This window comes from Eutrigla gurnardus, assembly GCF_963514095.1.
Source record: "Eutrigla gurnardus genome assembly, chromosome: 14".
Lineage (NCBI taxonomy): Eukaryota > Metazoa > Chordata > Actinopteri > Perciformes > Triglidae > Eutrigla > Eutrigla gurnardus.
The window spans coordinates 20,769,812-20,795,753 of NC_139937.1; the positions used below are offsets into that span (position 1 = coordinate 20,769,812).

General features: G+C 43.7%; 1 protein-coding gene across 1 annotated transcript in view; it reads right to left on the bottom strand.

Moving 5' to 3' along the window:
• Positions 1–2,319: 2,319 nt before the first annotated feature.
• Positions 2,320–25,942, bottom strand: part of syngap1b (synaptic Ras GTPase activating protein 1b) — a gene marked incomplete at its 3' end in the record, with an annotated part of 77,055 nt that continues 53,432 nt past the window's right edge. Inside the window, 11 exon segments of the mRNA XM_084027709.1 lie at positions 2,320–2,352; positions 2,355–2,666; positions 12,368–12,440; positions 19,489–19,700; positions 20,425–20,598; positions 21,200–21,655; positions 22,073–22,666; positions 23,063–23,264; positions 23,850–24,052; positions 24,669–24,870; positions 25,702–25,938. Coding sequence (XP_083883835.1) covers positions 2,320–2,352; positions 2,355–2,666; positions 12,368–12,440; positions 19,489–19,700; positions 20,425–20,598; positions 21,200–21,655; positions 22,073–22,666; positions 23,063–23,264; positions 23,850–24,052; positions 24,669–24,870; positions 25,702–25,938 — 2,698 coding nt within the window.

The following is a 25,942-nucleotide window of genomic DNA, read 5'->3' on the forward strand; positions in this document are numbered from 1 at the left end:
TGTGTGTGTTCAGCTCGGCTTGTTTACCTGAGACACTGAGGTATTTTTCACAGCAATGTTAATTTCTCAATCACGATCATCTCACATCTCTGAGAAGACGCTGATGTTCAAACGTAGACCGCCTTTTCTTTTCTTTTCTTTTCTATTCTATTCTTTTTTTTTAATCCAACACAAAGTTATTATTTGACCAGAGGAGGAAGTAGCCCTACAATCTTTCCCTGCACAAGACTGCCATAGCGTTATTATTTTAACATTTTGGTGGTTCAACAGTAAAGACATTCATAGACTAGTATGACTTGAAGCTAATCTGCTAGCGTTTGACTAGCGTTGGTGTTGACCTTTGACACAAACAAGCCGAGTGTGTGTGTGTGTGTGTGTGTGTGTGTGTGTGGCTACGGAGACGAAAACACATGTAAAAACTCTTACAACAGACAGTTTGTACACAAAAATGAAGGATTATGGATACAAACAGTTCAGAGACAGTTTTCAGCATTTGGCACGTTGAGAAATTTCATTTCAAAAACACGTCACACTGCGTTTCCAAAAAGATGTTTTTACCGTAAATCAACGGCAAATTTGCTCTTTTAATTTGTCAATTGATGCCAGTGTTTTTTTTATTTTGAAATGAAACTTAAAAAAAATGGAAACTACACAAAGAATATGTGATTTTGTTGGTATTGTTAAGCATCAGGGTGTTAATATATCGTTATTGTCTTAAGCAAGGCATTATAATATGACTAGCTGGTCTGTTGGCCAAAGGATGCTCAATATATTTATCCCAGGCACTTCATGGCGAACCGAAATGGTCGAAATGATTCTAATCATGTCACACTGGCAAAGTTTACCGCAGTAAAATATGGTTAAATTAAAAACATGAGGGGAACAATCACTAAGCTGTCGTTTAGATTTGGTGAAAATCATATGATTTAAAAATAAAGAAAAAGGTAGTAATATTGGCATCATTTATCTTCTGTATTTGAACACACATTTAAACACATTTTAACTGAAAAAAAACCTCCATTCATCCATTTCATTCAAAGTAGCTTCATTCAGTGTTTAAAATTATGTGAAAATAGCACTTTAGGGGCTTCGTCTCCACACCTTTTTTTTTTTTTTAAATAATGTGTCGGATAGAAGATCCGTCGATTCTGAGCTGTGGAGTTTTGGTTTTGTTAATTAATTTTTAAGTGTAAATAAAGAACCAGAGATTGGAGGAGGACGTTTGTTTAAAACACAGATGTGGGATCCCCAACAAACCCCCGACACACAGGAAGACAACAGGATGCACAAGGAACAAAGACACAGGAAACAAACTGGGGTAAAGCCCTGTCACAGGAGAGAGAGAGAGAGAGAGAGAGAGAGAGAGAGAGAGAGAGAGAGACACAGTGAGTGAGTGATGGAAGAGGCAGTGCTATGGCAGACACAGACATTTGACTTGGAAAATGGCACCATTTGTTTCTGTTTAGCACCAGTTTATCACATATCGGTTCTGAGATTGAGAAGAGAAAAATTGCACGAGCTCAGTCCAAAAACAAAAAACAAGAAGTCCCTTGGATTGAAAAAAAAAAAAAAAATGGAAAATGTTCCCAAAATCTCGATCTTGTGTCTTTGAATCTCTCACGAGCCGAGCTAACTCCGTCCCTTAAACGTCTGCATCGGCCCTCGAATAGGAAACCCTGTTGAAAAACACTCAAAGGCACTAAGAAAACCAGACTACATCAGCACACCTCCACCCCCCCCTCCCCCCCAAAAAACCCTCTGCAGCCTGGCGTCGTGGTTCAGGATCGGGTCTACGTAAACGCAACCTACATCCACGGGGGTCGATAGCTCGTAGCTCGTAGCGCTCGCTACTGTGGCGTCTTTGAGGGCTGCGAGACGTTCTGCAGAGCTCGTTCTCTTTTACGTGTTTTTTTTGTTAAATTACTATTATTATTTCTCGTGAAGCCACAGAAGAAAAAAAGGCGATGAGTGACACGGAGCAGGTGTTTCACGTCAGACTACACGCTTGGTTTGAGCGACTCGGCGAGCAGCTGATCAGGTATCATTATCTTGTCCTGCAAGACTGATGATACTAATCGAGGCTCGGCGGGAGCGTCGAGAGAACAAGTGTCCGTTGAAGAGCCCTTTTGTGTTGTGTGTTCATGTGTGCACTGTACAGTATCTGTGTGGGGACTACTTTTTCTTCTCTCTCTTGTTGGAGGGGGGGGGGAGGGAGGGGTGAGGGTGGGTATGAATATCTAGGATTCTTTTTCAAAAGCATCGTCTCCCTCTCTAAACGTTCCCCCCCCCCGACTTTGTGTCGTCTCTCTCTGATTCGGCTCAGTGTTGTGTTTGACCTACTCCCCCTTCTCTCCCGCTACTACGCCTGTAGTTGCCGTTGCCGTGGCTCCGGTTGCCCGTGAGGTTGTCACGGGGGAGGACACTTGGTTGCCACGGAGCTCTCCATTCTGACTAGGATGCTGACGACGAGGCGTGGGCAGAGAGGGAGGGTCTACGCTTTGGGGGAGGACTCCATTGTGGGGCGAGCTGTCGGAGGAATTGCCCGAGGAAGAAGCTCCCAGGCCTTGATGGTCAGTTACCGCTCCTCCTCCTCCTCCTCCTCCTCCCCCTCCACCTTCAGTTTTCACACCGGGGTCTGCAGAACCCAGGGAGGAAAGCTGGTCCTCCTAGCGAGATAGAGAGAGAGGAGGGGAGGGGGGAAAGAGGAGTGGGAGCAGGGAGAGATGGTCGTAGGAAAGAGAGGCCATTCAATGAGCGATGGGAGGCGTGTGAGGAGACGTCCAATCAGGGCAAGGTAACGTGACGTGGAGAGGAAGGAGAAACATGTTGAGGAGGTGTGAGAGCGTGGGAGGAAGGAAAGAGGATGGGAAGAGGACAAAAGGGAGGAAACATCACCAGAGAAGGAATGGGATCGGGTTGTGAGAAACATCAAACGTGTGAAAGCGATGGTGGAGAAATGAGGAGGGATCGCAAAACAAAAAGACAAGTGATGAGGGATCGGAAAGAGAGACAAAGAAAGAGAGAAAGACAAATGAGTCACAAAGTCGATGCGTGACAAACACCAATAGAAATGGCAGCACAGGAAGCGGGAGACGGGGGAGGAGGAGGAGGGGATGAAGGGGGATTAAAACTCTGGAGGTCAAAGGGTCGTGATCCTCGTCGGACGAGCAGCAAGGAAGTTTAGTTTCTATGTATGTTTATGTAACTTATATTCAAGAACTCTACAATTATGGCCTCTATAAACATCTTAACAGCACATTAGCATCAGCCTGCCACTAAAAAAAACATGCAGTAAAAAAAAGCCAGAGCCAGATTTTTAAAAAAGCAAGATAAAGGTGCATCTTATCAGACGGGCAGGAAATCCAAACCTGTTAAACTCAGCGACCAAAGCTTCAGGTCAGCCGTTAAGTCAGAGTTTGGTTTTGCCGTCGTTTTCTTACCTACGTTGATGCAGAATAACTAGTGTGATTATGAGTTTATATGAAGGTGTGTTTGCTCCCCGTCGCGTTGGCCGACGTCGGCGTCGGAGGCGTGGGAAGAGAAAACAATCGGGTTATTGTGCCGATGGACGACTACGAGGACTTGGAGGAGCTTTTACCATCAGACCTCTACGAACATCTACTTCAGATAATTGCACTTGATTTATCTCGTGTGGCGTCTCGATAATTACGGCTCACTGGAAAACGATTTAACTCAGGATTGTTTCTTTAACAAACGTTAGAAAAGAAGTGTGAGATATACCTGTAACATGGGGGGGATGAGGCGCTGAGGGGAGGGGAGGGGGGATGGGGGGGTAGGAGGGACAGGTTTGGTCTGCAGCCGGCAGAGAAAATAAAAACAGCAAAAGGCTCAAGAGTGTGTCTGATGGGTGTGTTCCCGTTGTGAGCGGAAGGTGTTTCCATTTCACTTAAAAAAGCAAAAAAAAGGAAAAATATGAAAGCAAAGTGAAGGAAGGAGTCACTGGTGTGAGTTAGAGGCCCTTTTCTCTTCTCAATCAGAACCAAAATGAACCCAAAAAAACACCTTCCCAGTGCTACGAACAGCTGCGGTCGCTACGGTAACTGGTGGTTCACGTGACACGCTTTGTTTCCCACGACAAAAACAGTTGATGTCGTTTAATATCCATGTATACAGCAGCGTACACATGTCTATTAAACCCACACAAATAGAAATCAAAACAAGCAGCCGAACAAACACATGGTTCAAAATGGGTTTTTTATATAAAAACTTACCAAACTTGCTTCACTCTCTCTCTCTCTGTCTGTCTGGGCTGTTTTGATTACATGGTGCGTTCAAGTACGGCTCGGTGTTGAGAGTGTTTTTAATGCTAATGAGAATATTTGTGGGACTGGAGACAGAAACACAGGACACATGATGCACCGACACGCAGGTTCTTACCCGTCTCCTCCAATCTCCCATCAGTTTCAACGCTGGGATCCAAAATCTTCAACTTATTTATTAATTTATATTTATATTTATATATATATATATACATACATAAAGCCCTGTTTGCTAGCGTGCCAGGTGGAGAACAAAAAGGAAACCCAAACGTAGTTCGCATCTCAGTCGCTCCGTAAAAAAACTACAACAAACAAACAACAAATAATGTGCCAAAACACACAAACACGAACACACACAGATATCAGGAACACAGAAAACGTACCGAAAACAGAAATCAAACATGTGACACATTAATCAGTGTTCTTCGGGAGGAAGGATCGGGTCAGATACGGAGATTTCCCATAATTCCCCTTGTTTATCTGAGGGTGCGCCGGGAGGGAACTGAATGGAAATGTGTGTGTGTGTGTGTGTGTGTGTGAGAGAGATAATAAAAGATAATTCACACAATATTTGATAGACTTAAGTCTACGGAGGCATAAACATGTTGTTGAGTGTATTCTCTTTAAACCATTGTTTTCCCGACAGAAAGTAAAATAATCTGTTTCTTGATGAGCTCTCGCCTCGTCGTTGGGTTTCGGTGTCGACGTGCATCCTGTTTATGGAACAGCAGTACTGTATATCTTTCATTAAATGGTAATTTAGATGTTTATTATATCTTTAAGATTGTAATTTTGAATCTATTCACAATTTAATTTAGTGAAAAAATATACTGAAAAAAAGTTTGAATATTTGCAAACGGCATCATCTGTAAATCAGTAGTTAATAGATTATTTTGTATTTCTCGAGGGTCTCCGTGTATGACATGACGTGTGTGTGTGTGTGTGTGTGTGTGTGTGTGTGTGTGTTTGTGTGTGTAATGGTGTTTTCAAAGGGCTGCAACAGTCACACAAAAACGTTTGATAAGACAGCTGCTGTATGTTTCTATATATTTCTGCTCACTGGGCAACATAAACTGAAACAAACAACCTAAATCATCTCAAATATAATCTCTATCGTGTTTGAGGGCGACAACAAAACCACAAACAACAAACCACCTTTTGGTTTCCTGTTTGGTGAAACGAAGGAGACGCATGCTGGTGTCGTTGTGTGAACTAACACCTCGTTAAACAGGAGGCGGGACTTAATGTTGGGAGACATTTGATTTGATGGTTGAAAAGATGAACTCACAACCTTCTGTGGCTCTGAAGATGCAGGTTAAAGGGTAAAGGATGAATGCTGTGATGTTATTGGCCGGTACAAGCTGATGAACGCACTCGTCATATTTTGTTTTCCAGAAAGAATAAAACATTTGATTTTGAAATAAAAAGAGTTTTTTGTATTTTATCGCTACAAAATGTATCTAAAAGGGTTAAAAAGGTCATTTTTATTATTTCACTTTGAGCTTCTGTAAACCACAAATTATTTCAGGCTTCAAAAGTTCAAAGTTCATGTCCTGGTTTCAGGAGTCCGTCCTGCAGAACTTTATTATTAAAGTAAAATCTCACTACTTAATCTGAAGCTGAAGCTCTGCAGAGCCGTCGTCGTAAACAAAGCCAGCACATTGCATTGTGGGATATTAACGACATGGCGTTACGTGATTTATGATTTCTACACTTGAGAGACGATATTTCAGAGGGAAACGCGACTCGCTGCCAAGTCTCTCAGCGCCGCGGCTTTAAGTCTCCCCAGTGTTTGTTGTTGTCGCTCTCTCAACACGGAGGCGTGACCTTCGAGTCACCTCTGCGACCCCCCCCCCCCCTCCCCCGTGTCAGTGGGCCTGTCCGTGTGCTGACTTGGCGGTGGTGAGGTCACAGGATGCTGCGTGATGACAGGGACGCACACAGAGAACAGTAGAGGTGGAGAAGAGGCGGCAGGTTTATGGATGGAGAGTGAGAGTTTGTTTGCCGGTTTTGTTTTATTACCTGGTGACTCGGGGCGTGACGGGCGCGAGACGGGGCTGCACTAGGATGGACTGACGCCTCCCCTAAGAGAAATCACCGTATCTCATCAAACACAGGAGGAAGAGGAAGAGGAGGAGTGAAAGCAGGAGGAGGAGGAGGAGGAGGAGGAGCAAACCCCCCAAAAACAATATAAATACACAGATGTACCACCAAAGGAATGAACGGAAGGGGGAAAAAAGACATCAAACTAAATAAAAACATACATGTAACCATGGCGATCATTCACGCGCAACATTATCTGACGACGCGGTCGAGAGGAAGCGTCGGAGCAGCTCGCCATGCGGAGCAAAGAAAGGGGCGTTAAACGTGCACGCTGCGTGTTTCCTGGTTCACAAGCATAAAAAACTAACATGCAAATATATCAAACATGCAAATAAACATGCAAATATATCAAACATGCAAATATATCAAACATGCAATCATAACGGAGATAAATATCAACAGAATCACATTCGAGTAAACACAATAGAACCAAAACAAACCCCCCCCCCCCAGAATAACAACATGTAAATAGGATCTCTGTATTTCACTGTGACACACACACACACACACACACACACACACACATACACACACACACACACACACACACACACACACACATACACACACACACACACACACACACACACACACACACACACACACACACACACACACACACACACACACACACACACAGCTGCAACAATAAATCTGACGAGAACCATTCAATCTGATGAAACACTTGATCGATGAGCGGAAGCCGATCGAACAAAAAGCTGAATCCAAAGGAAGCAAATGATCAATATGACGGTTCAATGTTTCCTCTCATATACGACCCGTTTAATCATTCATAACGTGGTGACTCACTAATTGTTTAAATGATTACTCATCATTATTACACCATCAAATAAAATACATTCCACCGCTGTTTAATTACATCATTTGTTACTGTAATAATGTTGATGCAATTTACCGGATTAACATATTTTTAATTATGATTTCATCCTGCGTTTGGCTCCACGTATTTTTTTTTTTACGTGGGGTTTCCAGAGCGTTCACCAAATTAAACTGAGGGCTTTTTTTTTTGTTTTTACACACTCGCACCCGTCGAAGCATGAAGGAAAACCAGCGATGTTCATTCTCCATCGTTGGAGTTCACGTCACACTTTCCTGTTGATGAAACAATAATTCTTATTCATATAAACTCTAGCCAGTTTATTAGATACACCAAGCTAAAAATACAACAGTCCTGCTATAAATGTCTTTATACAGAGAGGTGTTCCTCTTATTTAGTATCCTTGTTGAAATTGAGACGCACAAAATAACAGATTACAAGCTTCTTGAAGGCAGCGTTTGTTGCAGGTCTGTTGTATTAGGTTTGGGTCTTTGTACCTAATAAACTGTTAAAAACATTTAACATGTGACCTGAATAGATAAGATAAGTGCCACAAAAAAATATCAATGGATGTATTTAAAGTTCGAGTCGGTCATTTGGAAAAACCTTTCAAGAAGACTTGAACACATCGCTGAACAGATTAAGCCCCACCCCCTTCATTCTGACCTCTGTTCAAAGCCCCGCCCCTTCATTCAGACCTCTGTTCAAAGCTCCGCCTCTTCGTTCAGACCTTTGTTCAAAGTCCCGCCTCTTCATTCTGACCTCTGTTCAAAGCCCCGCCCCTTCATTCAGACCTCTGTTCAAAGCCCCGCCTCTTCATTCAGACCTCTGTTCAAAGCCCTGCCCCCTTCATTCTGACCTCTGTTCAAAGCCCCGCCCCTTCATTCAGACCTCTGTTCAAAGCCCCGCCCCTTCGTTCAGACCTCTGTTCAAAGTCCCGCCCCTTCATTCTGACCTCTGTTGAAAGCCCCGCCCCTTCATTCAGACCTCTGTTCAAAGCCCCGCCCCCTTCATTCAGCTGTATTCAATAAAAATGAGTTGGACTAACTAATTTATATTGTATGGATGTGCTTAGTTTGAGTTGGGTTTACTCATATTTTTTGATGGAAAACCTGGTCACAATTTAATTGAGTTCATCCAATGAGTTATCTTAATGCTATTTGTAGGATTTTAGAAAGTGTTTCTGAATAGAATCACCCACTCAACCTTTAATCATTAAGATAATTAATAACTTCAATTTGAGCCAGAAGGCTCCCGTTTACTAATAATATTTTTCTCCGTGTCTGAAACTGCTGACTGAAACGCCACCAACAAAAAAAAGGATTCAATGACTTCCTGCAGGCAACACTCCGCCGCTGCGTCGGCCTCACGTGTAGTTAAAGGTGTATAACGAAACTAATAAAATCTAATGTTACCGTCAACAGCAGGCTAACAGGAAACATTCACGACGTTCTGACGGCCCTGAAATCAACGCGTTTACAGATTTGTATATGAGATGGCAAGTTATCACCTTAACGAGTTGCTGAATTGGGCTTTTATTTTAACTTCTACAGTTAATAATGCATTCATGTCCTTCCAAGAGCACGCAGTGAAACCTCCAAACGTCTGCAGGGACGTCGACTTTCTGCTGAGGGAGTGTATTTTCCTGCGTCGTGCACCTGTGTTATTATGAGATGTCTAATTAAGTGTGGTTGTGGAAGCTGGCAGCGGCGGCGGCGGCCCGAGGAAACAACGGCGTTGTTCTATTAATCTGCTGCTCATGGGAGCGTTTCCTGTTTACACGCGTTTACGTGGCAGCGTCACAAACGGCTGCACGACAGGAAACCGTCCAACACGGCGGCTCCGTCAGATGGAGATACAGTATAATGTGAAATATCAAGAAAACTCACAGCCTGTGAATAAGAAGTGGGCGTGGTCAGCGTGACATCACACACTGGACGGTGGACGATGGTTTTGAAGCCTCGGGTTTGGCATTTTGACACGAGAGGGCGGAGTTAAAACTGAACCAGAAGAGTTATGAAAACTCTTGTGGCGGTAAGCCCCGCCCCCTAAAGCATCCCCTGCTTCCTGGTCTGGTGGACTCTAAATGGACCATAATGTACTAAATGAACATCATGCTGGATTGAAGAAGACTTGAAACTAGAGATTGGGACCATAAACTCATGTTTATAATGTTTACTGAGATAATACATCAAGAGAGAAGTAGGACCATTCTCTCATAGACTTCTATACAACCAGAGAGGAGTCACCCCCTGGTGGCCAGCAGGGAGAATGCAGCTTTAAGGCACTTCAGGTTTGGCTTCACTTTTCAGATTTGAAAGTTGCCATCTGGATAAGCTTCAGGATTCATTTGAATTACTTTGATGATCCCTCAACATTTCATGAAGCACCAAGGTATATAATAATAATAACTTTCCCATCAGCCTCGGCTCTACTTTATATTTACCGCTAACATGCTACTGCAGCATTATATCTGATCCCGATTCAGGATAAAATCCCACGTTTGTGTTGAGTTGCGTTACCTTGTACAGACGGTTCACCTTCCAGCGGTTAAAAAAAAAAAACTTAATCGGTGCATACTTCCTGCAGTGGCCAGACTTTAATATTTGTCCTCCACTCATGTCAGCTTTTACTCAACTTGATGAAGGTTTTTCATTTCCTGACAAGAACGCCCAGAAGATTTGTCGTTTCTTTTTTAACGTTTAACAGGAGTGTCTCCGATACGGTGTGAACGTTGCACAGATGTCAGAGTACAGAATGAAGGACTCTGGGGGATGTAGGAGCGGTAATGAAGCACAGTGAAGGTGCCCTGCAGCGCGCTGATAACCTCCAGCACCGTGTGAATGCTAAGCAGGTTGCTGCTCTTCCATAATCCAATAAACATTTCTTTTGTTGTGGCCGTCGTTGGAGCTTAAATTGTCGCCGGTGGATATAAAAGCCATATGTTGCTGCTAAACGCCGGAGTATCCCTTCAACGCTCTTCCTTAATGGTTTCAGCTCCGTCTCCAAGAAAACGTACGTTCGTCCTCCACGACGACGCGTTGGGAATCGGGTTCATGTCGCGGATTACCTTCGCAGCTTTGGGTGTCGGAAACACTAAAACTCCCCGCGACGCTGAGATGCATTTTTTGTTTTTTAATTGCATCGTCATTTTATCCCAAAACACGATGAAACGAACACCATGAACAACGTTTCAAACTCTTAAATATGGAAATAAGTGATTCAAGTTTAGTTGTGTGGGAACATCTTTTTTTATTCCAGTGTTGCAGATTTACAAGCCTGTTAAACAATTAATTGATTTGGCTGTAAAACGAAAGTTCCGAATGTAACTACGGCTCTATGGATCCTGGATGAAATAGAACTCAAATTTCCTTTTCACACACACACACACACACACACACACACACACACACACACGCACACACACACACACACACACACACACACACACACACACACACACACACACACACACACAGCCAATTATTCATTGAGCTTCCAAAGTCCTGATTATGTTAATGCAAATCTCTCTCGATTTTAACAAATGATTTGTTATTAACTGATTAATAAATATTCATTATTATCTGCACTAAACGTTTTTCCTAATTTCCTACATTTTGTTGAACCCAGGTTACATTTGCAACCAACACACGTCCCGTAACTCAGGAATAGACAGCATGTGTGTTCCTATTATTAATGCTGAATATACGTTCATATATTTCTCTCTCCTTGTGGGGTTTCTCTGAATATCTAACTGTCACATTAGAAGTAATAATGACCATCAGTGTGACGCTCCGTCAGCTCTCGCTAGCTTTCATTATCTCTTCCCTACCGTTTGATGACTGACGGGGAATCCACGTGGAGGCCCTTATTTGATTTTTCCATGCAATTAATTTCAAAAACTCACAATAAGGACCGAATGAAAGGAGGAACGTAGCGAGTGTTTGAGCTCTTTGACTAAGAAATGAGCTTTTTGAAGGTTAAGATGAGCATTAAAATGTGTCATTTCAGAGAAAAGCATCGGTGACGGATAATTCCTGGATGTGTTATAAGAATAGCAGAAGGAGAAATTACCTTCACATCATCCGGATTACTGTCCATTTAATGTAGAAAGATAGATGGATAGATATGTGAACTTCTATTTCACTACAATTTAGAGGAAATATCATATTTTTTATCGTTTTTTTGTCACATTGTGAAATTCAGATTAATAATATAACATACAATCAATAAATACTGTATGATTCATTCACAAACCATCCAACTGCATATAAACTCATTAACATCGGTTCCACCTCCAACATTAATGTGTCAAGAATTATAAACCAATAACATATTGTACATTATTCCCAAATGGCCTATTTTGCATAATAAGTAATATTGTGCGAGTCTGTTTTTAACGAGCTAGACAGCCTTTTCAAGTCACTCGTGACGATATTCACAATTATCCCAATTATAAAAAAGTACTCAACTTTGCTTTCGTAGCCGTTTCATTCATTATTTCTCAAATACCATTACATATATATGTGTGTATACATGAATCTCTCTCTCTCTCTCTCTCTCTCTCACACACACACACACACACTTTATCTTCAGCATGAGTCGTGCTTTGACAGGATAAGAAATGTGGCGGGTTGAGAGCATGAAATGAGAAACGGCTACAGAGGGAAGCTCCTGAAGACAAACAACAAAACACCACGGCCGTCCCGTCCGGGGCTCAGCTGTTCAATAGGCTGAGCAGAACGCTGCTGCTGCTTCCACATCATGTGTGAAACAGGCTTAAAGGAGTTTCAACCCCCCCGACATGCTCGGCAGAAACATTGGACAGAAAAACATCAGCGCAGAACCGAGACATGGAAGTCAGACGACCCCGAGGCCCCGAAGCCCCGAGGCGAGGGATGCAAAACGCCCAAAAACACTCGGCTGATCCTCGAAGGTTCGTCGGCAGACAGACGGCAGTCAGAAAACCCAAGACAATGAGGGGACAGGGCAAGACAATCAGAGGGACCACGATCACACACAGCAGACCAAATAATAACAGTAGCGGGGGGGAGGAGGGGGGTAAAAAGGGGGGGTGGGGGTGGGGGGGACAGCAGAGAAGACAGCCATCGTACGGGCTCGACGAGAGAAGAAGCATCTCACAGACCTGATCAGCGAAAATCCTGGTTTTTGGCTCAATCACTGGTCCTCCCCTTAACTCATCCTCCACAGCCATGAGTCTTGGAAGCAGAGAAAGAGAGAGAGGGTGGGGGGGAGGGAAGGGGGAGGGGGGGGAGAAAGAGAGGGAGTATTATGAATCTTAAGAGTAGATAGGTAGATACTTAAGAAGTCGAGCAGGTGCAACATCTGCCACCTCTACCAGCCCTGAAACCACGTCGGGCACCAGAGTCCCAGATCTGATCGGCAGCTCCATCTTTAGCTCCCGATGCTAACGTGGAGCAGCAGTAACCCCGGACCGTGCTCTCTGAGGAGCTGCCAACGTTGGCCGGTGGATCCTACCCCGCCCTCGGGATTCATCAAAGACCCTTTTTGCTCCATTCAAGATGTTTTCAAAGCGCAATTTAGGGCCAACCGCAGACAATTAACGCCCGGTTATGTGTTGGCGAACGCTTTAGTATCAGATCCCCGATCATCCCCAGGGAATTTGCCCGCCTTATGTAATATGGACTGACCAAGGCTCCGGTGGAAAAAAGAAAATCCTTTGACTAGTTGTTTCAAAGACTCGGCTCGCAGATATGAGCGAGCTCACCGAAGGGGGGAAGGTTTTTCATCGGACAATGCAGGTTTGCCAGCTCTCCTGATCATCGAGTACTACGAAGAGGGTCATTCAAGGACATCTCGCTATCGGGGGTTTCTTGCAATTTCTCGGCCAACCGGCTCCACTGGAGCATCGCGATGACGGTATAGAAGTCAGCATGAACAAAAGAAGCCAATGCGTGATTTCAGTGGGTCGTCTTCATGACTTTCCATCGGTTTTACAGGAGCAGAGAAAACGCTTGCTGGAATATTATACCTTTCTAAAAGTGAACGAAGGACTAACTTTATGTCAATTTGTTTGGTTAAAATTTGTCAGAAAGATCGTTTCTTGAGTGTTCGTTTTGCCGCCAAGCTATAGTTTGATGGCGACGTTTAGACGTCACCAGGTTTAAATGCAGAATGAATGTTCCAACCCAGTCAAATCGCATGGTGTCACTCGCTATTTATTTTCGGCACATTCGTATCCTTTTTACGAAGGAAGTATCCTTTTACCCACAGAAAGCACATGTTTGACAATAATAAAGAACAGAAATCCACAGGTGAAGTTTCAAACATAAATGTTTGGATGTTTTATTCCATAAATAACGTACAGTGTTATTTTTTATTTTATTTTTACAAAAAAAGAAAAAAAGAAAAGAATCAATCATACTGTAAGCACACACAGAGATATAAGCACTGTCCCAAACAACAATGGAATGCAACATGAGTTTACAGCATTGATATTCTGACATGACTTCAAGAGGCAGACAATGATTCATGTGGGTGATATGTTACAAAGATAATGTTAAGCTTTTAATATCCAGTTGTACTTCAAGTAGTGTGCTTTTTGAGGTCAAGTCGTACACGCAGTCAAAACAATGTGTGTATCGCCCAACATGAGGTCACAAAGTCTGAATATTTTTGCTACAGAAGAGGAAAAAAAAGAGACAAAAGGTGTCAAATAGGATGTAAAAGTGGATGGAAAGAAATGACAGACCTAAATCAATCAGCAGCTGCAAACGCTTTCGTGTCCTTTGCCCACAGGTGCAACACAAAGTCCGATTCTTTGCAGACGACTCGCCTCTCTACATGTGTTTGGTACAAATACAAGACTGTTTGACACAGGTCTGCATAAAGGTGGCTGTAAACCGTTGGCTGTTGCTACGATGTCAATCAGACCAATATTGATCACACGCTCACACACACACACACACACACTCACACACTCACACACGCACACAAGCCAAAACTCGTCACAACTATGAACTCATTTGCAAGATTTAAGTACAATCTATACAGTTTATCAATATATTCTTGCTACAAAAGAGAGGCGGATATACTGACACCAGAATATTATCTATATTTCTGGAGAGGGAAAAACAATATAGTATGGTTGCCCTTTTTAACAATAATAATATTGAAATCATACTGTAACTGCATAAGTCAAACGACAGGACCGTCTAGAACTTTCTTAAAACAGCTATTCTGATCACGTCACCGAACACCACCAATGACGGACTGCAGGTCAAAAAGGCATACCAAGCATGTACAGCAGAATCATACAGACTTTTAATTAATTGAATAATATTAAATAATAATACCCAATGCACTCTTTCATTTTAAATGCAGATAAATTCACAAACACCGTACAGAGAAGCCAAAAAAAACCCCAAAACAACACAAGTTGAGAACTTAAGAACACACTTTGCAGAACACACTGTTGTCAAAGAGTCACGTCGTTGATGTCATGTTGTCTCTGGGCTAGTTTGCACTCGACAGTATTCCAGGTCTTTATTGTTTCCCGTTTGGATACTGTGGACGGCACCTGGTACGAGATTTTGGCAGGAAGTAACTGGCAGGAAGCCCTCAACGCACATGACTCAGCATATTAGTTTTTTAATAACGTCGACTTGAGGTCACAAGTTAATTCTCTTGTTGGTCAAATATGGATGGATGGACTCTATAAATCCCAAACTGGGACATTTTGAATTTACCTTTATTTTCAATCAGCCGACGGTAAATTAATTTGTGTGGATCAAAATTAATAAGGATAAACACAAAATATGGAAAATTATTAAATTAATCATAATCAAACATTTGAATTGTGTCGCTTATAAATTAAAAAGAAAATTGTGAGAAAAGTGTCTTTATTCTTTGATTTTTGGTTGCTTGAAAACATTTTATGAATAAATCCTGATCTGAATATTTCTCTGATTAAATGAAGACACAAAATCAAGCATTTTCAGCCTATCAATTAGTGATCAATTAGGAGTAAAATTCTGACATTTCTACCGTGAAAAATGCTACATTTCTTTTCTTTTCACATCTTAAGTACATTTGTAGTCAGAAATAAGTTGAAAATAAGTTGTTTTTATAGCACCTCTGGTATTCAGGAATGTGGGACTTTCACTATGGAAAAATCTCATAGTTGATACGGTAAAAATAGATTTTGTGTCTGTGTCATCACAGATGTATGTATACATGTATATGTCATTGTCAGGATCAAAGATATTTCCTCACAACATATTTTCTACTTAATGTAAAAGGGACCAGGAAACATACTTCATAATTCTTCCGAATATGATCATTTAAATTGATCTGGATCTTAAATGCGCTCGCTGTCGGCTGATTTGACCCAAAGATCATAAGTTAGTAGAGAAAACAACCGTTTGGTTTCTCGTGTTAACGAGATAATTATGACCTCACGTCAAAATAACAAACTCAACAAATTGAGACAACGACATTTTTTAAATCGGGATTTTGAGATAAGTTTGAATCGTGTCCGTTTCGGGCTTCCGTAGTTTTTCTTTATGTACACAAGCTGCACACGGAGACACATTCTAGATTCTACCTATTAATTATTGCGCTTCTCCTGCTAAAAAGTATTGCAAAGTTAAAAAGTAGTTATAATCTCACTCTCAATAGAATTCATATATATATATTTCATATATCATTATTGTTATGGCTCTTGCATCACAGACTTTAATATGCTATGGATTATAGTTAAAAATAGATTATTACTATGACAGGTACAACCCCCCCCCCCCCCCCCAACTCCATAAATCTGTTCACACCACACTTTGGGAAGATAAATACTTTTATCTATCATTAATCATCAAGATATTTTATTATCTATAAATAAATAAATACATCAGAGAGCCTGTAGCCAGCTAATGGGATCACTATGTTAAAGAAATAAATATAGATGCAAGTGCTACAGGTAAAGTGGATTCAGTGTTCTCAGTGGATTGATCCTAGCATGATAAAACTAAATATCTGGCTTTGGTTTAAATTAGATTGTTGGGGGGAAAAAAGTGTATCCGGGTCGACAGATGTCGGATCGGCTCTGAGCTCAAAAGTAACGTTTTTTTGCACAGAACATTAAGGCTTCACTCAAAGTAAAAGTCCGACACTCGAAACACGACGCTGTTTTCACATCGGAGCGTTTTCACATCGGAGCGTTTTCTCCTGTTGGTGTCTGATTGTGAAACTTTAACACAAAAGTCAAATCCAAGATGAAATATAGAACACAAGGTGACATTTCACTAAGATTTAGGAGTCCGTCCGCAATCCGTGCATCACTCACACACACGTTCACATTAAAATCCAGGCGATGCAAAGTCTGGCCTGATGTGGTCTGGCTCAGTGAGCTGAGAGTGAAAACCGACTGGGAAGCATCCAGATCTGCTACGTAATTCGTCCTCGTGTGGCCGAGATGATTAAAAACCACACAGGAAACAAGCGAACGCCTCGGAGACGTCAGCTTCCGGTGCTCTCAGCTGCAGATTCACTCGCTTTAATGGGACAGTTTGGTTATAAGTGCTCTCATAAAGTTTCTGTATTATGTGGCATATTTTCTTTATCACGCCTTCATGCTTGAATCTTCATTGTCTCTGACTGTCTCCCCTCTTCATATTACACCATAGCTTCGTATGATTGTAAAGAGGGAGGCGTCCCCCCCCCGACATGTAGAAAGACACATCAGCAGTCCTTCGATTTAAAATGGAGCAGCTAATATTAAACCGAGAGGGGGTCTTCCATAGTCCCGTGCCTGAAGGTCCAAGACAGCGTGTCGCTTTAAGAAAGTGCACACATGTTTTCTGAAGTTATCAAATTTTCAAATCCTCTTGTGCTTTTTTATTTTATTTTTTTTACGGTGCGATCTCGTGAGAGAGTCAATCGGAAATGAAGCTAAGTGGAGTCATCGGAAAGGGTCCCCAGATGCTGTTAAAAGCCCCGTTCATAAAAAAAAGGCCGAGCTTAAGTGCAGCAGCAGCACAAGGACATGGGGGAGGGGGGGGGGGGGTCGTTTTTATATACAAGGTGAGGGCGCTAAAGATGTTCCCATAAAAAGAGGAGCAGGACTGTCTCTGTCTTCATTCCACGTCTTCTTTCCTGGAGTGGAGTAGAAGTGGCAACATTCTCTGTCACAGATACTCAGAAAACCAGATACCCAGATACCCAGACATCCAGATAACCAGATGACCAGATCACCAGGTACCCAGATACCAAGATACCCAGATAACCAGGTACCCAGATACCCAGGTACTCACATACCAAGATACCCACATACCCAGGTACCAAGATAACCAGATACTCAGATACCCAGATAACCAGATACCCAGGTACCAAGATAACCAGATACCCAGATAACCAGATACCAAGACACCCAGATAATCAGATACTCAGATACCCAGATAACCAGATACCAAGACACCCAGATAACCAGATACTCAGATACCCAGATAACCAGATACCGGGATAACCAGATTCCAGACACCCAGATAACCAGAAACTCAGATACCAAGATACCCAGATAACCAGATACCCAGACACCCAGATAACCAGATCACCAGATCACCAGGTACACAGATACCAAGATACCCAGATAACCAGGTACCCAGATACCCAGGTACTCACATACCAATATACCCACATACCCAGGTACCAAGATAACCAGATACTGAGATACCCAGATAACCAGATACCAAGACACCCAGATAACCAGATACCGAGAAACCCAGATAACCAGATACCCAGATAACCAGATTCCAGACACCCAGATAACCAGATACTCAGATAACCAGGTACCCAGATACAGAGACACCCAGATAACCAGATACCCATATACCAAGATACCCAGATAACCAGATACTCAGATACCCAGATAACCAGATACCAAGACACCCAGATAACCAGATACCCATATACCAAGATACCCAGATAACCAGATACTCAGATACCCAGATAACCAGATACCAAGACACCCAGATAACCAGATACCAAGACACCCAGATAACCAGATACCCAGATACCCAGATAACCAGATACCAAGACACCCAGATAACCAGATACCTAGATAACCAGATACCGAGACACCCAGATACCAAGATACCCAGATAACCAGATACCAAGACACCCAGATAACCAGATACCTAGATAACCAGATACCGAGACACCCAGATACCAAGATACCCAGATAACCAGATACCTAGACACCCAGATACCAAGATACCCAGATAACCAGATACCTAGACACCCAGATAACCAGATACCTAGATAACCAGATACCCAGATACAAGATAGCCAGATACCAGATAACTAGATCACCAGATCACTTGATAACCAGATAACCAGATAACCACCCTTCGGCTGCACACCACACACTAGCGAGCCTTTCGTTGTTATCTGAACTTTCTGCACAATAAAACAAAACGAATGTGCAGTCACACATGAAATGCATGAAGACACCATCGATATTCCACCGTTTTCACCCATCAACTCCTTCATTATGTAGTCGATCATTAAAAAAAAACAATTAAATTAAAGTCCAATTTACACACAAGCACTCCAGTAATATTTGGACTCAGCTGGAATTCTCCACAGTCACCCCTCAAACATGATGCTCCTGAATAACAAATAAACCCTGTTATGATGCAACAAGAGCTCAGAGGACAATTAGAGACTCTGCCGTCCAGCTCACATCAGCTGAAAACAACCAAACCGCCGACGGGGAAACATGTCTGCACACACTTATCAGGGAGGATCTGGATCTCTGCCTTCCTTATACGAGGCTCTCGTTTAATCTGTCACTCGTTACACGTCTGCAGCTTCCAATAAACAGGAATAAACAGTCCAGCTCCCGGCGCTCGCATCCTCCTACGCCCCCCACATAAAATAGCAACCCTGGAAATAGAGTTCTATTCCGATTGCCATATGTATGACGGCGTCTCAGGGCCACTGTAGGGAAAAAAGAGGGGGGCAATATTCGGAGAAAAAAAGAGTTGATAAAGTGGCAAATTTGCAAGTTCTCCGAGTGTGCCAACCGAAGACGCCGTCTGAATGAATGCTAGCATCTGTATCTGGGAGAATGTGTCACTTTTTCTCCACATACTTTGGAAGAGAACCCACATAGTGGATTCACCGATGGCGCCACAACATACAGCGGTAAAGTCAATGCGGACCCCCCATCCCCCCACCCCTCTGCAGAAGACCACATGACGTCTCAGCTGTGTTTCTGCCTCCATTTACCTGCTAATTATTCCTTTAATTTGGGAGTCTTTCTCCACTTGCTGTAGCCGGAGCTTCCTCTCGCTGTCGTCGAGGCGGTTCTGGTACTGCAGCAGGATCTTGTTGGTCTGCTGCTCCTGCGTGAGGAGCCGCCGCTCGTACTCCTCCAGCTTTTTGTGGGACATCGACAGGCGGTCCTTCAGGGAGTTGATCTCCTCCTCGTACTCCCGCACCTGTGGGCGGAGACGCGGGGAGAAGGCGTGAAATACGGAACACTTCCAAATAGTCCGAATTACAAAAGCTAATGCAGACGTGAATGTGACATTATGTATTTTGTAAAATGAACTGGAATATCAGAATTTAATGTAGGAATGTTTTTTGGAACATGAGGGATGTAATATTGAATCTGTTGTTCACTTGATGATAAATGTTATTTGCACATTTTGATGTAATGTAACAAAAACTATCCCCGACTTCATCGCTTTCCATATTGAATTCCAGAATTATTTAAAATCTCTCAAATTTATGGACTAAAAAAAAAAAATCGAAGCGTTGCTCTTTTCTTTGGCTTCTGACACCATGTAGGGTGTTGGTTTTATGATTTTATGTGTATATGTGCATATTTTGTGCATTTTATTTATTTTATTTTTGTACTTTTATCTTTCTATTGTGTATATGGTTGTATATGTTATACTGGAATTCTTTTATTTATTTATTTTATTTAATGTCAATTGTTCATGTTGAGTACATTTCTGATTTGTGAAATTGTTAAATTAAGATTTTAAAGCATAAAGGGGGAAAGACTGGAACAACTTGGCTGATGGATGTTGTGTGAGACCTCCGGACCAGACCTGGCAGCGATGATGGACCTGACTCAACGTTCCTCTAAGCAGGAATAAAAGACGTTTCTTCTCTTTAATGTGAAGGTGGGTTCTGTAGCTCCACAGCGGTACCCACCCTGTCCATGCGTGACTCATCCATGCTCTTTGAGTACTCCTTCAGCTTGAACTCCTCGCGGTCGATCCTGGAACTCTCGATGTCGGCTGACAGGTGAGGCATGTTGGAGACCCAGGCCACCGTCCGCTCGTTGGCGGGGGTCGGGGGGTTGAGGGAGGAGGGGGTCTGGGAGCCCTGAGGAGGAGGGAGGAGAGAGAGAGGCCGGCACAGCCAACATGAGAACATGAGAGTCAGTGTCGTGACCCCCGGTGGGACTCAAACCTTTTAGTTTTTTACATCCATTAATGACAGTTAGTTTGTTTCCTTACTGTTGATTAAAGGGAACGAAAAAGCAGAACATTTAAACAAGAGAAAAACATTACTCCAATACTCCTCTTGTTTTTTGGTTTGTCCTCCTTTAAACGTCCACAAATATATTCATAAATATTATATTTATATACTTATATTAAATATTACTTAAGTGTCTAACGTAAAGTAAATAAACGGATATCCCATCTACACATATACACGGATAATTATATACATCTGTACCTACAAATAATAAGCAAATAGAGGCTTACATATGCATTCTCACGTGTATAACTATATACACATACACATCAAAAGGTAGAAGATAGTGTTAAAAAATAATAATAATGATAACTTAACCAAAAAAAGAAATAATAATAATAATGACTCGAACAACGTTAACGGTGTTCTAAAAATCAAACAGCAGCTACAGGAGCTAATCGGAGGCTTAAGAGGATGAAGCGGAGTGGGAGCGTGCAGATGTTACCTGTTTGCTCATGGTGGGTTTGAGCAGGTGCTGCTGCTGCTGCTGAGACGGTTGCTGTGGCGACGGCTGGCCGCTCTGACTGGTGGTTCCCTGCGGACTCTGGCTCTCCCTGACGGAGCTCTGCTGGTGGGGCAGACCCGGGGCCGTGTTGTCTTTGACGGACAGCTGGCGGGGCCCGTGCTGCTGCTGCTGCGGCCGGCCGCCGTAGCCGGACTCCGGCGACTGCAGGAGGTTGCCGCTCGGCGGCCGCGTCTTGGCCAGACCGGCGGGCGCGGCGGCCGCGCTGACGGACAGCTGATGGGAGGTCTGGGACTTGACGCGCTGGGTGGGAGGCGGGGCGACGGAACTCTGGCGTACGGGCTGGACCGTGGTGGGGGGCGTGGCGGCCAGCGAGGAGTGGGAGGTTCCCGTCTGCGAGGTCATGCCCATCATCTGCTGTTGCTGCTGGAGGTTATCCTGAGGAGGAGGAGGAGGAGGAGTAAATAATAAGTAAAATAAGTTATTTTTGGGGTAAATGATGCTTCTTGAACTTGGTGGAATGTCAGATTTAAAACAAGAGGCTGCGACGGTGCGTTCAGGTACCAGAGACACAATAGGACAGGAAGTTCAGCTGATTAATCAATGAGTTTTCTTCTTTCTTCGTGTTTCCTGTCACTTATGGGACGCGACTAACAATCATTTCACTATTGATTAATCCTCCGGTTGTTTTCCCAATAATTCAAGTGATGTTTTTGGTCTTTTAAATGTCAGAGAATGACGTAAAATCTGAATCACGACTTCCTAGAAGGCCAACATGACGTCTTTTGCTTTTTATCCAACAAACTCAACGAGATTCAGTTCACTTTCACATCAGACAAAGAAAACCAATCGTACCTGCACGTGCATGGACATCTGCCTGCGTCCGTACTCCGCCCGGCTGTAGTCGTCGCTGTAGCTGTGTGAGTGGATGATGCTGGGCTGGCCCAGGTGACCGTCCCGGGTCCTGAGGGTGGACAGGTCCTCACTGCGGGAGAACCCCCCGTGGGCGAACTGTGGCATGTAGGTCTGGTGGGAGGGATCGGGTTCTGGGGTCAGGAGCAGGGGCGCCGGCGGCTGAGCCCGGCTGTGCTGGTGGTGCAGCTGTTGCTGTTGCGGCCCGTCAGCGGTCGCCAGGTGAAAGAGGGGATTCTGGAAGGAAAGCGGGTAGCGCATGGCGGCGGCCTGGTGTTGCTGCTGCTGGGATAGCGAGTCGGTGGTGTTGCCCATCTGGCTCAGCTGGCTCAGCCGAAGGCCGCCGGACATGCTGGAGCCGCCAGAGCCAGCTGACAACCTCCCACCGGCCCGCAGCTGGCTGCTCAGGCCCGACCCCAGGCCGCCACCGCCTCCGCTGCTCAGCCCTCCGAAGCTGCCCATGCCGGCGATGGAGGCCTGGGAGGAGTTGAGCATGTCCACCGACTGCAGGTTAGACACGCTGTTCATTCGGGAATCCTGGAGGTCCATCATAGATACGCTTTTTATTAACACTGAGCACCTAAGTGATAAGGCGGGATGTGCGGGGGCTGAGGCGCCCCCCTCTGATAGCATGTATGCTAACGTGGCCACGGATGGTTATGGGTGAGGGTGGAGCGGGGTGTTTTTACCGCGAGGCCTGGATATCGGAAAGCCTCGAAGTATTTCCCAGGAAATACGTTTTTTTTTTTTTGGGATGGGTTGCGAGGTGAATCAGTGGGAAGAGAAGCAGATGTCATGATATGCTACCAGCCTGGATCACACGATGGCAGAGCCTATCATGATGACTAACATGCACGCCAGTACTAACCTCACTCTGGTAAAGACTAGTGGATGGGATGATGGTCCCCCGAGTCAGTGTGGATAAAAACTCACCTTGGGGTCCGGCTCCGTGATGTCCGAGCTGCTCGTGCAGTAGGCGGGGCTGGACCGGGCCAGGGGGGGCCGCGATACGTAAAACATGTCTTTGGAGGACGCTCGATGGGGGTGGTCCCGGTCCTGAAAGCTCAGCTGCGTGCGGGACGGCAGGACCCCTCCGGTGGAGGTCGGGGAAGGCAAGCGAGTGATATCTATAGAGCTGGAGAACAGCAGTGAGTAAGGAAGACAAGGAAGCTGACGATCATCGGCACCGGTTTGGATCAATCAGCTCATTTATTCTTTGTTTGCAGGAAATGTGAATTTTTCTGGTTACCAATAGCAACAGATTACGATGGCGTATTAGGGCCACTGTAGAAAATTAATAAATAAAGAGGGGGGCAATATTCAGACAAAAATTTAGCAAATTTGCTGTTTAAAAAGTCTCAACAACCAGCATCTATGCTAGCTAACGGCCCATGAAGTTACGTTTATGTTTGTAATGAATCATCCCAACGTGTGACAACGCCTCGTTAAGGTCCTTAGGGTGATGATGTTGATGCTTATTGTTGGTTTTATCAATATGAGGCCAAACTGTCATCTTATGGGTGTTTATTGATCGGGGTGGTTGGGCTAAGATGCTAGCGGCAATTGTACGCCGTCGTAGTTTACAGCTTCTAAAAATGTGATTTTTTTTCTGGTTTCCAATAGCAACACATAAATCAAAGTTTTTCATAAAGTGACAACAAAGTAATGTGAAGCAGAAGACAGTTATTGATCAGCTGCCGGGCGTTGAACGCGGCCCCACCTGTTCAGATCCCTCATCATGAGGTTCTGGAACTCGGACGAGATCCCCCTGTTAAAGCTGGGCCGCGACAGCAGCCTGTCTGTCTGCCTCTCGTGCACCCTGTCTGTCTGATGGCTGGGCTGCCTCTGCAGGTGGGGGTTACGCAGGGCCATGCTGATGTCGTTCAGGAGGCGGGGCAAAGGGCCCAGCTTGATGATGGCATCCTGTGGTTCAAAGAAAACCAGTTTTGCTGAGTTTTGCTGCGGATTGAAAGATAATTTATTTTTGAGTTATCTTACGTTAGTATATTAAAATGATGTATATGTTCCCTCCGCCTACGTTGATGACAGCTCATTAAGCTGATTTAATACTTTTGGATAGAATTTTTGTTGAGGTGAGAGAACCGTGAGAGATTTTTAAGACCAAAATCGTTGGAAAGTTTTGTTTTACAATAATAAAACCTGAAGTGATGTTGAACATATGGACACATGACATGTACAATAGGATGCTATTACATTTTAGTAAATGTAATCCCTAATTACTGGTGATTTTCTACTGAACTGCATTATATTATCAAGTGTCGCTTTAATTAATTTCCCTTTTACTTGAGATTAGAATGTAGGTGTCTAATACCTGGATGGCAATGTGCTGAAAAATACAGAATTGTAGGGAATAATTGATAAAAAACAATAGTGAAATCCTGCCTAAAAGGATGACAACAGAACAAAACGAGTCAATGTTACTCTCCCTAAAGCAGCCATTAATATTAGTTTCATCTATACAAATCACATCTTATCTTGTAAAGGATGCCAGTGTAGGATTGCAGTCATGTCTAATCACCTTGCTGAGCTGAGCGATGACCTCCCAGAGGAGGCTGTGGAGGATGGACAGCTCCCGGCCCAGGTCGATGTAGCCCTCGAAGCCGCCCGCGTTGCTGACGCTGTCCAGGTTGGAGATCTCGTACAGGAACTGCTGCATGGAGCCCCACTCCATCTCCAGGAACTCGTTCATGAAACACATGTACTCCTCTTTATTGCCGAACCTGCAGGAAGGGAGAAAGGGTGAGAAAAGAGAACGGGAAAGGAGTGAGCTGACACGCCATCCAGCTTCTGCCTGGTGATGGATTTCCCGGTGAAACAGGAAAGGAGGCGGGACATAACATGATTTGACTGTTGAAAAGATGAGCTCATGACCTTCTGTAGCTCTGTGGCGCTAAAAGTTGCAGATTGATTGATTGATGGACGCATGTCATGATATTATTGGTTGAAATCGGTTGGTATGAGTTTGTTTTCCAGGAGAAAAATGGAAAACAAACAAATGATTTTGATATAAAAATACAAATAAATCGTTTTTTTTCAGCATATGTCGTCAAATAGGTGCGCAATATGACCGTGGATCTAAAAAACGGTTTAAAAGGGCATTTTTCATTTCAGCTCCACTTTAAACGGAGGTTCTGTTTGTGTGACATCTTGTCAGGAGCAAATTTACATCCATATTGTTGTGAATAATCCATGAATATGAGCAAATGTGTTAACACATCTCTTACAATATGGTTATGAGTCATATAAATCCAACTGAGGGAAATACACAGCGGCCCCTGATTTCGATGGGAAATTATGGAATATTTTAATTTGTTGTCAAAATAGCGTTATAATGGAAACATGAAAAAGAAAGCCCACTGTTTTTTCTGATACTTCACTGACTATTTCATCAATAGAGCTGGGTCCAAATATTGATTCTGCCCATATGCAGACGACACTGTCATTTACTATTGTGTGCGTTGTCTCAATCAAGCTCGTACCTTTAAGCGTGGTCTGGTGCTAACTACTGGATGAAAGTGTGAAAGCTGAAAAGAAGATGAACTCAAACTGACTTGGAGAAGTTTGCCAGGTTTTGCACTACTTTGGCGATGAGGGTGAGCGTGCGCGACGTCTGCTCGTCGGGATACTCCTGCGTGAGGTTGAAGAGCGACGGCGACATGATGGCGGGACACAGGAAGCGTAGGAAGAGGGAACCACTGATGAGGCGATCGGCGATGTCTTCCCGACCTCTCTCGGCACAGCGCACTCTCCAGGAGGCAAACACTTCCTTCAGCTCTCGAGGGAAAACACTGT